At 41.9% G+C, this 12,364-nt stretch overlaps 1 protein-coding gene across 1 annotated transcript in view; it reads left to right on the plus strand.

Annotated features, from left to right (window-relative positions):
* The window catches only part of ARHGEF38 (Rho guanine nucleotide exchange factor 38), a 39,450-nt gene that overhangs the window by 19,291 nt on the left and 7,795 nt on the right, over nt 1-12,364 (plus strand). Inside the window, exons 6-10 of the mRNA XM_061359420.1 lie at nt 1,660-1,677; nt 5,983-6,182; nt 6,697-6,830; nt 8,486-8,590; nt 9,748-9,870. Coding sequence (XP_061215404.1) covers nt 1,660-1,677; nt 5,983-6,182; nt 6,697-6,830; nt 8,486-8,590; nt 9,748-9,870 — 580 coding nt within the window. The remainder of the gene's footprint in view (nt 1-1,659; nt 1,678-5,982; nt 6,183-6,696; nt 6,831-8,485; nt 8,591-9,747; nt 9,871-12,364) is intronic.

The following is a 12,364-nucleotide window of genomic DNA, read 5'->3' on the forward strand; positions in this document are numbered from 1 at the left end:
GAGCCAGTAAGAAGAGCTCCTGTTCCAATATCACAGCTGGGATTTGTGAAGAGAAAGGATATTTTGTGCTGAGCCATTATAGCCTTTGCTAGCAGGAAGTGCAAAGCCTTCTTTTCACAATGAAGCCTTGTTTTGTTTTGTTCTTTTGTGATTAACCTTTAAACAGCAACTAATGAAAAAAGCACTGGTGTGTGCATACTACGCTGTGTTCTTTTCCTAGTGCCTAGAGACTGCATATGAAGACTTGAAAGTGCATACTCAAATGCAGAGCTGTGGTCATCTAAACTTTTACTACAGATTGGAGAATTCTTGCCCTGGGAAGAAAGCTATGCAACATTTTTACCAAAGAAGTTGTAGGCTGTTTTCCACTGTGAGACGTAATATACGCAGAGGCTGGCAACAACTATTCTTGAACAATGTTTACTTAAACATTTCTTTTGTTCCTTGGAAAGAATATTGTTCCATTAAAAAAAAAAAATTCAAATGGGCTAACGTCAGCAGGGGCTTCTGTTTCTCAGATGAGTAATATCTGCCGTGTGAAAAACAACTTCTATATTGGGAGCAATTTGAGAGTGGCTCTCTGCACATCTGTACAGACAAATCAGATTCAATTAGCCATGCTGCGATGCCTATTCTTCCTGTTGACTGAAGAGGAGAAATTCCATCCCAAACTGTAGGTGTCTGCCTTGGAGTCATGTGCAAATCCCAGTTCTGTGGAGTCCTGTGTTTCAGCAGCGATTATGCAAACTGGGGATGTTGTTTGCTAGCTTAGCCAAAGAAATGCAGCTGGTAAAAATGAAAGGATGCTGGCAACTACCTGCTCTGCTTTCAGCCTGAAGTAGCTTGGTCAACTATTACAGGGGCAGAGGGATGTCATAAGCATGCAAAGTGCTGGCAGTGCAGAATCAATGAAAGCACCAGCTTCCCAGATGCTCAGTTAGGCACCGGTGGGCAAGGAGATAAGAGTGCAGGCAGTCAGAAGGCAGTGACTGACGATGTGATACCAAGTAAGCCTAAGGCACAGATGGAGTGACATTTTGGTTCCCCCACATTTGAGCATATTCATACAATAAGCAAAATATTCTATATGCGTGCTTGCATGTTTCCAAACTTCAATTAGAAACATTGCTTCTTCCAGTATACGTATCAGTATCATCCTACTCTGAAGAGGTTTCGGCCTACAAAATACTTAACAGATTGATTGAGTCCGTATCCTAAAAGTCTGAAATGTATTCTTTGACATTTAAAAATACATTTCTATTTAAAGAGAGTAGATGGGAATGTATGTAAAGTGTAAGAATTACTGTTTAATTTTACTTTTTATATTAAGGACTTGATGTTACTTACCTTTGCTGGCACAGTGACCCAAACTTCCTAACAGTGTTAGGACAAGGCTGGGTCTTATAGCCAAAGCCAGGTTTCTGACAATCCTTTCTTATTTGGGGCTGTCCTTTCAAAAAGATATAGGGCCAGATTCACCAGTACCCTCTGGCTGTTTTGTGCAGCTCTGCTGACACACAGCAGCCATAAATCTGAGTTAATGGGGCCAGTTACAGCTGCTCTGTGTCACTGAAGTGTATCTGAGAATCTGGCCCCTGATCAGTACAAATCCTTTTGGGAGGAATCTAATATATGTTTTGTCTTCTTCTTTTTTTTCAGAAAGATATATGAAGAAGAGTAAGTACCATGCCTTTTTTACATGTAAAATAATCTTTAAAATATCATTAATTTATCTTCAATATGCTTAAAACTGCACATGTAGAAATTTTAAGAAGACAAGCCTTTTGTATCAGTATAAACCATAGATTTTTCCAGGACAGATGTGATAAAGAATCTCAGTTTTAATTTCCCTAAGCCTGTCTAGTTTTCTAATTACTACTACACTAACTTACAGTATCTTTGAAAACTTATGGTTTATGAAGCTACTTAATTTGGTTGCCCTTTCTTATCACCCTGCTGTCTTATCCATGTGCTCAGAGAGCTCTGAGGTCCACAAGAGCTCTTGTCAAAACATACTATTTCTCTTTGAAATCCAAACACTCAAATCATTTTGCATAGGCCTCTGTAGACCTGCTACAATACACATTAGGTTCACAGGTAAAGCTATTTCTAAGGTGAAAATCTCTTCGGTAGCCCTGTATGAGATGTCCACCATAAGGTCTTCCCACTGACAGTGGCTGGAAGAGCATCGGAAAAGGAACAAGCTTATTGCAGCACTTTGCCAGAATACTCACCCAGCCACCGGTAACTTGTGGTTAAGAGACTTCTGTGCCAAATGCAACATCTTTGAAAAGCTTTGAAAAGGTTTATCACAGCTGCAGTTTCTGGATATCCAGCAGGTTGGGATCATTGAAATGCAGCATCTCCTGAAATTACCTGCAGGGATAGGTCAGAGGAGGGGTTAGCTGAACTGAAGAAGATGATTGCAATTCCAGATAGAAATGTTAAAAGAGAAAAGAGGAGCAAGTGTGCTCTGTATTGGTAGAGGAGGAACATCTGTCAAGTCAGTAAATTAGTTAGTCAATCACACATAATAAATAACATCAGTGTAAAATACACTTTGAAGGATTTGCATGTTGAAATTCTATATCAGGGGTTTTCAAAGTTTAGTCTGTGACAGAAAATAGCTTTTCTTCCTTTTGTTTTGAGAAGGGACACTCTTATATACTCCTGTGTTCCAAGGAGCAGGGCTCCAAGAGGAACACAGTATCCACAGTCACAATAAGGCCATGTGAGACAGCAATGCATATAGAACTGGCTGCTCTGCTTTGCATAATGAATGCCTAGTTTTCTCCTTCAAAAAGTTTCCAGTGGTGTGTAGGATACAACTCACTCTCTGAGTTTAAACTGGCCTTTATGAAGCAGTGCAGAATGCAATAAGACAGGTTTAAATGTGGTACCCACCTTTGGCTTGGCTGCCTCCAATGGTGTGGTGATGTTTGCCTTCCCTCCTGATGGCGGGGTGCTCAGAAACACTATCTGCAACTCAGCCTAGAAGTTGCAGAGCCTCAGAAGCCCCTGGGCAGGACTGAACCCAAAAATCTGGTTAATGTCGAACTGTAAAATACAGCGTTAACTCACCCCAAATGGTCTGTGATGTTGCTGTTCCCACATTGCTTTTCACTCAAGCATGATCAAGAAAACAATTACATAAATATCAGACAGTGCAGCAAGATAGGTTAAATTCTGCTTGGCTTAACAACTGTGCAGCCTCAGTGAATTCCCTGGGTTTGCATGGGAGTCTTACAGCACCGTGAATTATTTGCCCTACATGTCTTGGTACTAAAACGAACTCAAGCACAGTAAACCATGAAGCTTGAGACTTAAGTTGTGCTGCAGCCTATGATGCCTGCACACTGTTTCAAAAATGCCAAGCTGAATATGACACCAACCTCAGCTTTGCTGTACCATGCTGGCTATTGTGTTTGCACTGGACCTAGTTGGTGTTTAATGACAGCAAATGAAACTAAATCCTGAATCACCTGTCTTTGCAGAGCTCACCACCATGTGTGTTTTAAACAGGCAGGAATCTTTCTGCATTTGTGATTTTGTTTTGTTGGGAGGAGGGAGGAAGGGTATATGCTGTGAAGCTCACTGCAGCTAAGCCAGCTGCATGTACTGCAGAGCTACAGTAATAATTTACAATGAGATTAGTACAGCAATGTATGACCTAGAATACTTGCTAAATTCACAGTAACATGGGGGGACATCTGAAGGAGCATCACAAATGAATTATCAACTTAATTTTCTGCACAATAGAAGTCACAAGCCGTTACTCACCTGTTTCGCTCACCTGTTTCTGCTGCATGGCAAGGCCATGTCCTGCCTGCATCCGGGCGCGTCCTAATGAGGGGTATTGCAAATGGGGCCTGTCCAGGGACAGTGGCTATCATCAGCTAATCTTGCTAGGGAGAATTAGATGAGCTGAACTTTCTGGCACTGAGTGCCCTAGGGAGTCATTATCTTATAACAAACCTACTATCTCTCCAACCATATTGCAAGACTGTGTCATGCAGATATGCGAACAGAGGGCTGTTTATCACTTGGGCAGCTGTCCAAAGTGCAACTATAAAAAGAGAAGACACTTGAAGATTTTTCCATTCATGAGGCAGCTTTTATAGATTTGCATTCATGGGCCTTTTCAGAGAAAACAATAACAATTTAAGATTTTTTTTTTCATTATTGCTGCCAGAAGCTGAAAGAAGGGAAAATAGCTCTCTATTTAATATAGGATACAGGGGAAATGAGGGGGATTGAAATGATGAGAAGGTTTGAGGACATCAAGAAGCCTTAAAAGGCATCTACTGTTAATTTTTTTCATGCAGAACTTTTTTACAGATAATGCCTGTGCGAGAGAGATGGTTTAAATATGCAGATGTCTCTTCTCAAAGGCATTCAAATTGTTATTTAATTCGTCAGCAGTAAGGATTGGCTCTTGTAGTTTTTATACATATAAAAGTGGAAATGGAAGCTTTTTTTTTTCTGCTTTCTCTTACTCTTTCTACTGCACAAAACAATAGATGTCAGTCCACAAAACCAAGTGGCTGTTCCATGGGTTTTGTACTCTCCTACTACATTGTGTTATTCCGTCTTTCCACATGCAGAAATCCTTCTTTCCTAGCATTAACTCTTGCATAGTTAACACCAAACAACCTTTTCCCCTCCTAAGCAGCCCTTTTGGGCTTGCAAATGGAAAGCTTGCTCTGCTTTATTGCCCTTCACGCTGTTACCAACAGCTGACGCTCCATGCCAAGGGAGGTCTGTGAGTCACAGGTAGTCCATGCCAGCACTGGCGCTAAAGCATTGCCTGGTTATGAGGATAGACAATGAACATGTCAAGCAGGGTTTGAGCCTGGAGCTGCAGAGCTGAGCCTGTGCTGGAAGCTGTAACTTTCCTACCCTTATCCTCCTGACACCTATGGCAGCTGCCTGCTTTGCCTTTGTGTAAGTGGCTTCCAGCAGGTTGGATCAAGCCTGGGTGAACATCCTGTATGTTCAGTGTTTCCTGAGGCTAGATCTGGTACCTTTTGTAAGCCCAGGCATTATTAGACATAACCTACCAGCAGCCAAAGCACAGGTAAAAGACACTAAAGCTTAAGAGTCACTGTGGTGAGTCAAGAGATAATATAATCATAGAATAGTTTGGGTTGGAAGGGACCCTCAGAGGACATCTTGTCCAACCTCCCTGTGATAAGCAGGAACATCTTCAGCTAGATCAGGTTGCCCACAACCACATCCAGTCTGAATGTGTCCAGGGATGGCGCATCCACCACCTCTGTGGGCAACCTGCACCAATGTTTCACCACACTCATAAAAAATGTTCTCACCTCTAGCCTGAATCTCCCCTCTTTTAGTTTAAAACTACTACAGCTCATCCTATCACAACAGGACCTGCTAAAAAATCTTTCCCTGTATTTCTTATAGGCTCCTTTCAAGTAATGAAAGGCTGCAATAAAGATGTGAATGGGCATCCCAGTTACTCACAGCAGGGAGATGTTGCAATTTCAACCCTGAGGGACCAGGATGCAACAACCCCACTCAGATATGTTTCTCAAACTTCCTGCTATTTGTTCTTCCACCTACATCTCCCTTCCTGGGTGTTGTTCAGTGTAAGTTGTGCCACACACACCCTCATACTGAGTGGGACAGTTTCAGAGGTAATGTCTAAGCAATAGTCTGGTAGGTTGCTGAAAATACAGCAAACTCAGACCCAGTGTGTATTTCTTATTGAGGGGATAAGAGGAGGGTTTTGTTTACAACAGCCCCTGTTCCCGATAAATGTATCTTATTTTCAATTTAGGTGGTAATGAATATGACTTGGTGCAGAGCACTGCTCTGGTTTTGATAATTTCTGTGGTTGAAAGATCAGCTGAAGGATATAAAAAGCAGTGGCTTCAATGACTAGACAGAAATAATGGAACGTTTTTGTGTTCAAGGAGTTTCCATTATGTGTCAGTTTGGTTTTTTTTTAATAAATTGTAGAGGAAAGCCAAATCTAATGGACATGGGATCCCTGATGATCAAACCAGTGCAACGGGTGATGAAATACCCCTTGTTACTCCATGAACTCTTGAATTCTACTCCTGCTTCTCACCCTGACCACAAGGCGCTACAAGATGCCCTTTCTGCTATGAGAAACATAAATGTGAACATTAATGAACTTAAAAGGAGGAAAGACTTAGGTAAGAAAAAGGAACATCAAGTTTTTTTGTCTTTGTAAGTTTGGGCTGGCAATTATGAGAGAGGTTTTAGCTCCAGTCATATCACTACAAGAGTTTTGGCTGGTGCTACCCAACTTGTGTAGTACACTGCATTTCAAGAATGTAACAGATGCCTTAATGTTACTTGTCCTTAGCCAGCTATGTTATCCGACTGGTAACTTCAGAAGCATGAAAATGATTAAACAATTCATGTTAGATCCATGTTCATTGTCCAGAATACAATTGCAAACACTGGTAATAATTAAGATGCAGTAATAGCAGTATCTTACAGATTTGCCATGTCGAAGCCCTAACTTCACTCTTCCCAAGGCTAGCATTGATAACAGGGTTTTCATCATCTCAAGCGTTTTCACACAAGATTACAGCAAGTGACATCAAAGTGTCTGCTCTCAAATGGTTTCATATTTGTGTGCCTATCTCTGTGAGAAGACCTGCAAATACAGATTATTAGTGTCATGAAATTCTCTATCTGCAGTGCTGAAGTATAAGAGGAACGATGATGATGAAACCCTTAAAGAAAAGTTTTCCCGACTGAATATCCACTCTATTAGCAAGAAATCCAAGAGGGTCACCAGCCACCTGAAAATACTGACGGGGGGAGAACCTCAGGTACTCATCCAACTGCAAATTTGCATTGACAGCTTCAGTTCTGCTTTTGCACTGTTTTTTTTAAGAAACGTGTTGGAAATCGCGTTTGTGGTGTTACTTTTTTTTCTGCATCATTTATAAACTCATTTTCTGATTGTCACAGAAGACAGGAAAGATCTTTGTGATTGAAATAGAAAATAACGTAATGTGTTCTCCACCTTTTCCTTTTTTAACTCAGAGTTTCTCAGACTTCTGATCTTCAGCAGAGAGGAAGTGACTGGTAGTTTTGTGAAGCTCAGCCTGAGATCAGTGCTTTACAGGATAGACTAGCAATAGTTATTGTTGGTGCTGAGACTTCATTCAGTCCACCTTGCTCTACATTGTAACGTTCAGGTTCTGAACCCACCAAAGAAGATGAGCAATGCTTCTGATTAGGAAAGGCCCTGGGGTTTGCCTCTTTGTGTGTAAGGACATGGAACCACCAAAAAACACCGGAGGCAATGAACTCTGTGATAAGCCTGATGGGTCCTGGTTGCCAAAAGTAAAATGCTCGTTCATAATTTCGAGGTTGTAATTCAAAACCTAGCAGGATAAACATTTTCAGGAAAGCTTAAATCTAAGTCGCAAAGAAAATCAATTACAACTGACCTTGAAAATAATATCCAGTGCACTTCACTGCATGAGATGGATGATTATACAAGGTCACTTGCCTTTCTAGATGTGACTTTACAAGACGTGCTGGTTTTTCCTGTTTTGTTATCAGTTTTCCCCCTTTCTCTGATGCAAACTGCCCACATATATATTTTCTGTTCATTTATTTGTACGGAGGGAATTTTTGTATTCAGAATGGGACACCAGCAAGGCTACAAAATCAGAGAAAACCAGGGAATTAAATTTGGTTAAGAGGAGCTGTGACTTTTCTTTCTTTCTTTTTCATGAGAAGCTTCTGTTTTATGTTTTGGGTTTTGTTTTGTTTTTAATTAAGCTTAAAACATTTGAGAATAATTTGTGAATCAGGATACATCTGTTAAATGTTCAGCCCTCTGTCCTGCTTAATTAGACTGAGAAAGTTCCCAATTCACATCTCTGAAACATACTGTGACCCTTACAGCAAGACCACTGAAAACAAGACTTGAGATTTCTCAAATTCCCCAAATAAATGGTAGGCAGAAATAAACGTATTTTCAGGGTTTTTTCAGCTAGCATAAAAGAAGTAGTACAAGCCCATTTTCAGCTGCTGAGGTTTTGTTGCTCTAGAGGTAACAGCTCCATCTACAGTGTGCCGGGGGGAAATCTCCCCATCACCCACACATAAGCACCCAGAGAAGAAATGCCATGACAAAAACATCTGAAACAATTTTCACCGTTCTTTCCTCAAATTGAGTAATAACATACAGAAAATGAGGACTTTTATTAGTAAATGTAAGTGTGCTTTTAATAAAGCAACTCCCTGCTTCCACAGGGTTTAAAAATAAAACTCTCAATCATGTTGCCCTGTGCCTTTGGCTTTTCTTGGATTACAACTGGAGCTTGGAAGAATTAGGGGCTGATCATTCTGTTTTCAAAGGGAGGAGTTCACGAAGAGTTTGGGGTTTTTCCAGCAGTGCTCTGGATGTTTCTTTCAATAGCCAGACTCTTTTGGGCTGCCAAAATAACAGTGCAAATATCTATTTTAGGTGAAAGATCGAACTTTTAATAAGGAAGAAAAGTTGTTTCGAAGTTTAGAGAAGACCGTGAAACTGTGTGTGAAGAACATTGCACTCTTCTCACAACATTTACAGGTAGGTACAGGCCTTTTTGAAATCTGTGGCCACAAGCCATGTCCATGACCAGTTTAACACTGGTTAGGCACCACCAAATTACAGGCAGGGATACCTACATCACAATGTTAAATTAAATGTATTGTGCTGCTGCTGCATTACTGAGCCTGTGGCAAAGAAGTTTTGAAGCCCAAACTTCTCCATTCTTCCTCTTAGAAAAACAGGCTCTATAGAGACCCCTGGGTACAGTGCAGAAAAAAGGGCTCTGTCTGATGGCACAGTTACGGCTTTCAATCACTGTGAAGCTCTCATATCGGTCATGCACATCTGCTGCAGCGGTGCACCAACTGCTTCTCATTAAAAATGGAAGAACTGAGATGCAGCCACATGAATTAAAATGTCCTAAAATGCCAGTTTCACCTGTGAGAACTCCTTTTATCCTGTTGCTAAGTTGTGTTGAGGACTAGCATTAGATCTACAGAATGCTCAAGCCCAGTAAAAGTCTTTGCTTTTATCCTCTCCAAGAATGTGGGTTGGCTTGTAATTTAGCAACACTTCCCCTCTCATGGACAACTTACCAACTCTGTAGATAGCAGGAAGTCCTTCAAAGTGTAAGTGTGCCCAAACTGGACATGCAGGTTGCTTGAGAGGTAGGTAAGATCAATAGCCAGATACCAGAGCTTATAGCAAATGCATGTTGTTTTGGTTCAGCAAACAGGGAAAGGCCAGTGAGGTTAGCCAACAAAGGCTGTTGCCTTGAACAGTGTTAACAGTTCCTTATTCAAACAGATGCATACTCCATTAAGATTAAAATTCAGAGTAAGTGAAATAAATACACCACTGTAGTCCTACTTAGTCCCGCAAAAGAGGCCTTTGAAGGTGCATGGTCTTGACCTGGCTTCTTTCTGAGGAGTAGCTAAATTCCAGCAGGACATTTATGAGGTTGGGGCATATTTTTTTCTAATGAACATTAACTACTTGATTCTTAAATAGTTTACATGAAAACAGACAAAACACAGGAAAATGTTATCACAGTAAACAATTCCACAATGGCTGGGCACTGCACAGCAGCTGCATGGGTGCCAGAGGTGGAAAATATTTCTGATTCCATCAGTATTATTGCAGCATCAATATTACAGATCACAATAGTTTCATCTTCCTGCCACCTTCTTGATTAGGATTCTGTACATCTGGCTGCACAGAATATAACTGGTCTTCAGGAAATCTTGCAAGACAAAGATGATGAAGTCAATAGCTGTTTGAAAACAAGGAACAACAGTACAAATCTCTGCAAAGACCTGGTAAGTTTATGCAATGTCCAGCATTACCCAGCTATCTGTATGTATGAGAAAACAGGAGGTCTAGGTAAGGAAGCCTAGGACAGAAAAAAGCAAAAAAACCTTAGGAATCCTTTGGAAAAGATGAGTGATTTTTTTGGCTGAGTTTCTATAAGAAACAAGATAAAATTCAGTGCACTGGGTTTTCCCTTGAAGAAAACTTACCAAGCTAAATTCCTGAGTTTAAATGAAAATCTTTATGCTAAATTTGCATGTTTCACTTGAACTTCAGACAAGAGCAGCAGATCTTTAATTTGCTACTTTTGTTATCAACATTTGTAGTTTTAGATTGACTTTTGTGATCTTTGTTGTGCTCATGAACATGCTCCTGAAATCAGAGATCTGTGCAAATCTCAGCTTTATTACATTTTTAAGTAGGTTACTATCTTTCATGTAGGAAAACCATGGAAATTCTGAATATAGCCCATAAGAATTACATAAAAATTAAAAAAAAAAAGTAATAGTTTTTCCACTAGTCATTGCTTTCAAGGTCCAAATGAACTCTAATGCCTGGCTATACTAACATAGAGTCATAGAATAGTTAGGGCTGGAAAGGACCTTAAGATCATGAAGTTCGAACCCCCCCGCCATGGGCAGGGACACCTCACACTAAACCATGTCACCCAAGGCCTCGTCCAACCTGGCCTTGAACACTGCCAGGGATGGAGCATTCACAGCTTCCCTGGGCAACCCATTCCAGTGCCTCACCACCCTCACAGTAAAAAACTTCTTCCTTATATCCAGTTTAAACTTCCCCTGTTTAAGTTTTAACCTGTTACCCCTTGTGCTATCACTACAGTCCTTAATGAAGAGTCCCTCTTCAGCATCCTTATAAGCCCCCTTCAGATACTGAAAGGCTGCTGTGAGGTCTCCACGCAGCCTTCTCTTCTCCAGTCTGAACAGCCCCAATTTTCTCAGCCTGTCTTCATACCGGAGGTGCTGCAGTCCCCTGATCATCCTCGTAGGCCTCCTCTGGACTTGTTCCAACAGTTCCATGGCCTTCTGATGTTGAGGACACCAGAACTGCACACAATACTCCAAGTGAGGTCTCACAAGAGCAGAGTAAAGGGGCAGGATCACCTCCTTCGACCTGCTGGTCACACTCCTTTTGATGCAGCCCAGGATACGGTTGGCTTTCTGGGCTGCAAGCGCACACTGCTGGCTCATGTTCATTTTCTCATCGACCAGCACCCCCAAGTCCTTCTCTGCAGGGCTGCTCTGAATCTCTTCTCTGCCCAGCCTGTAGCTGTGCCTGGGATTGCTCCGACCCAGGTGTAGGACCTTGCACTTGGCATGGTTAAACTTCATGAGGTTGGCATCAGCCCACCTCACAAGCGTGTCAAGGTCCCTCTGGATGGCATTCCTTCCCTCCAGCGTATCAACCAAACCACACAGCTTGGTGTCATTAGCAAACTTGCTGAGGGCGCACTCAATCCCACTGTCCATGTCAGCGACGAAGACGTTAAACAAGACCGGTCCCAACACCGATCCCTGAGGGACACCACTCGTTACTGGTCTCCAGCTGGACATTGAGCCATTGACCACAACTCTTTGCGTGTGGCCATCCAGCCAGTTCTTTATCCACCGAGTGGTCCATCCATCAAATTGACGTCTCTCCAATTTAGAGACAAGGATGTCATGAAGGACAGTGTCGAACGCTTTTGCACAAGTCCAGGTAGATGACATCAACTGCTCTACCCTTGTCCATAAGTTCTGTAGCCCCATCATAGAAGGCCACCAAATTGGTCAGGCAGGATTTGCCCTTAGGGAAGCCATGCTGGCTGTCACCAAGCACCTTGTTGTTTTTCATGTGCCTTAGCATGCCTTCCAGGAGAATCTGCTCCAAGATTTTGCCAGGCACAGAGGTGAGACTGACTGGTCTGTAATTTCCCGGGTCATCCATTTTCCCATTCTTGAAAATGGGGGTTATATTTCCCTTTTTCCAGTCATTGGGAACTTCACCTGACTGCCGTGAGTTTTCAAATATGATGGACAGTGGCTTAGCAACTTTATTTGCCAGCTCCTTCAGTACTCATGGATGGATTTCATCAGGTCCCATGGACTTGTGTACGTTGAGGTTCTTAAGATTATCTCAAACCTGATCCTCTCCTACAGTAGGCCTAAGGTCTTCATTCTCACAGTCCCCACGTCTGCCTTCCAAGAGCTGGGTGGTGTGGTCAGTGAAGACTTTTTGTGTTTCCCAGTGAAGACTGAGGCAAAGAAATCATTACGAAATCCAGGGTAGCCAGTTCTCCTGATAGCTTCCAGAGAGGGCCCATGTTGTCCGTACTGTCCTTTATTTGCAATGTAACTATAGAATCCCTTCCTGTTATCTTTCACATCCCCAGCCAAGGTCAATTCTAACTGGGCCTTAGCTTTCCTAACCTGGTCCCTAGCTTCATGGACAGCATCCCTGTATTCTTCCCAGGCTGCCTGTCCTTGCTTCCACCATTTATAA

Source organism: Neopsephotus bourkii, unplaced genomic scaffold (assembly GCF_033783945.1).
Source record: "Neopsephotus bourkii isolate Nb327-2 ecotype Australia unplaced genomic scaffold, CSIRO-AGI_Nbou_v1 NB_977, whole genome shotgun sequence".
NCBI lineage: Eukaryota > Metazoa > Chordata > Aves > Psittaciformes > Psittacidae > Neopsephotus > Neopsephotus bourkii.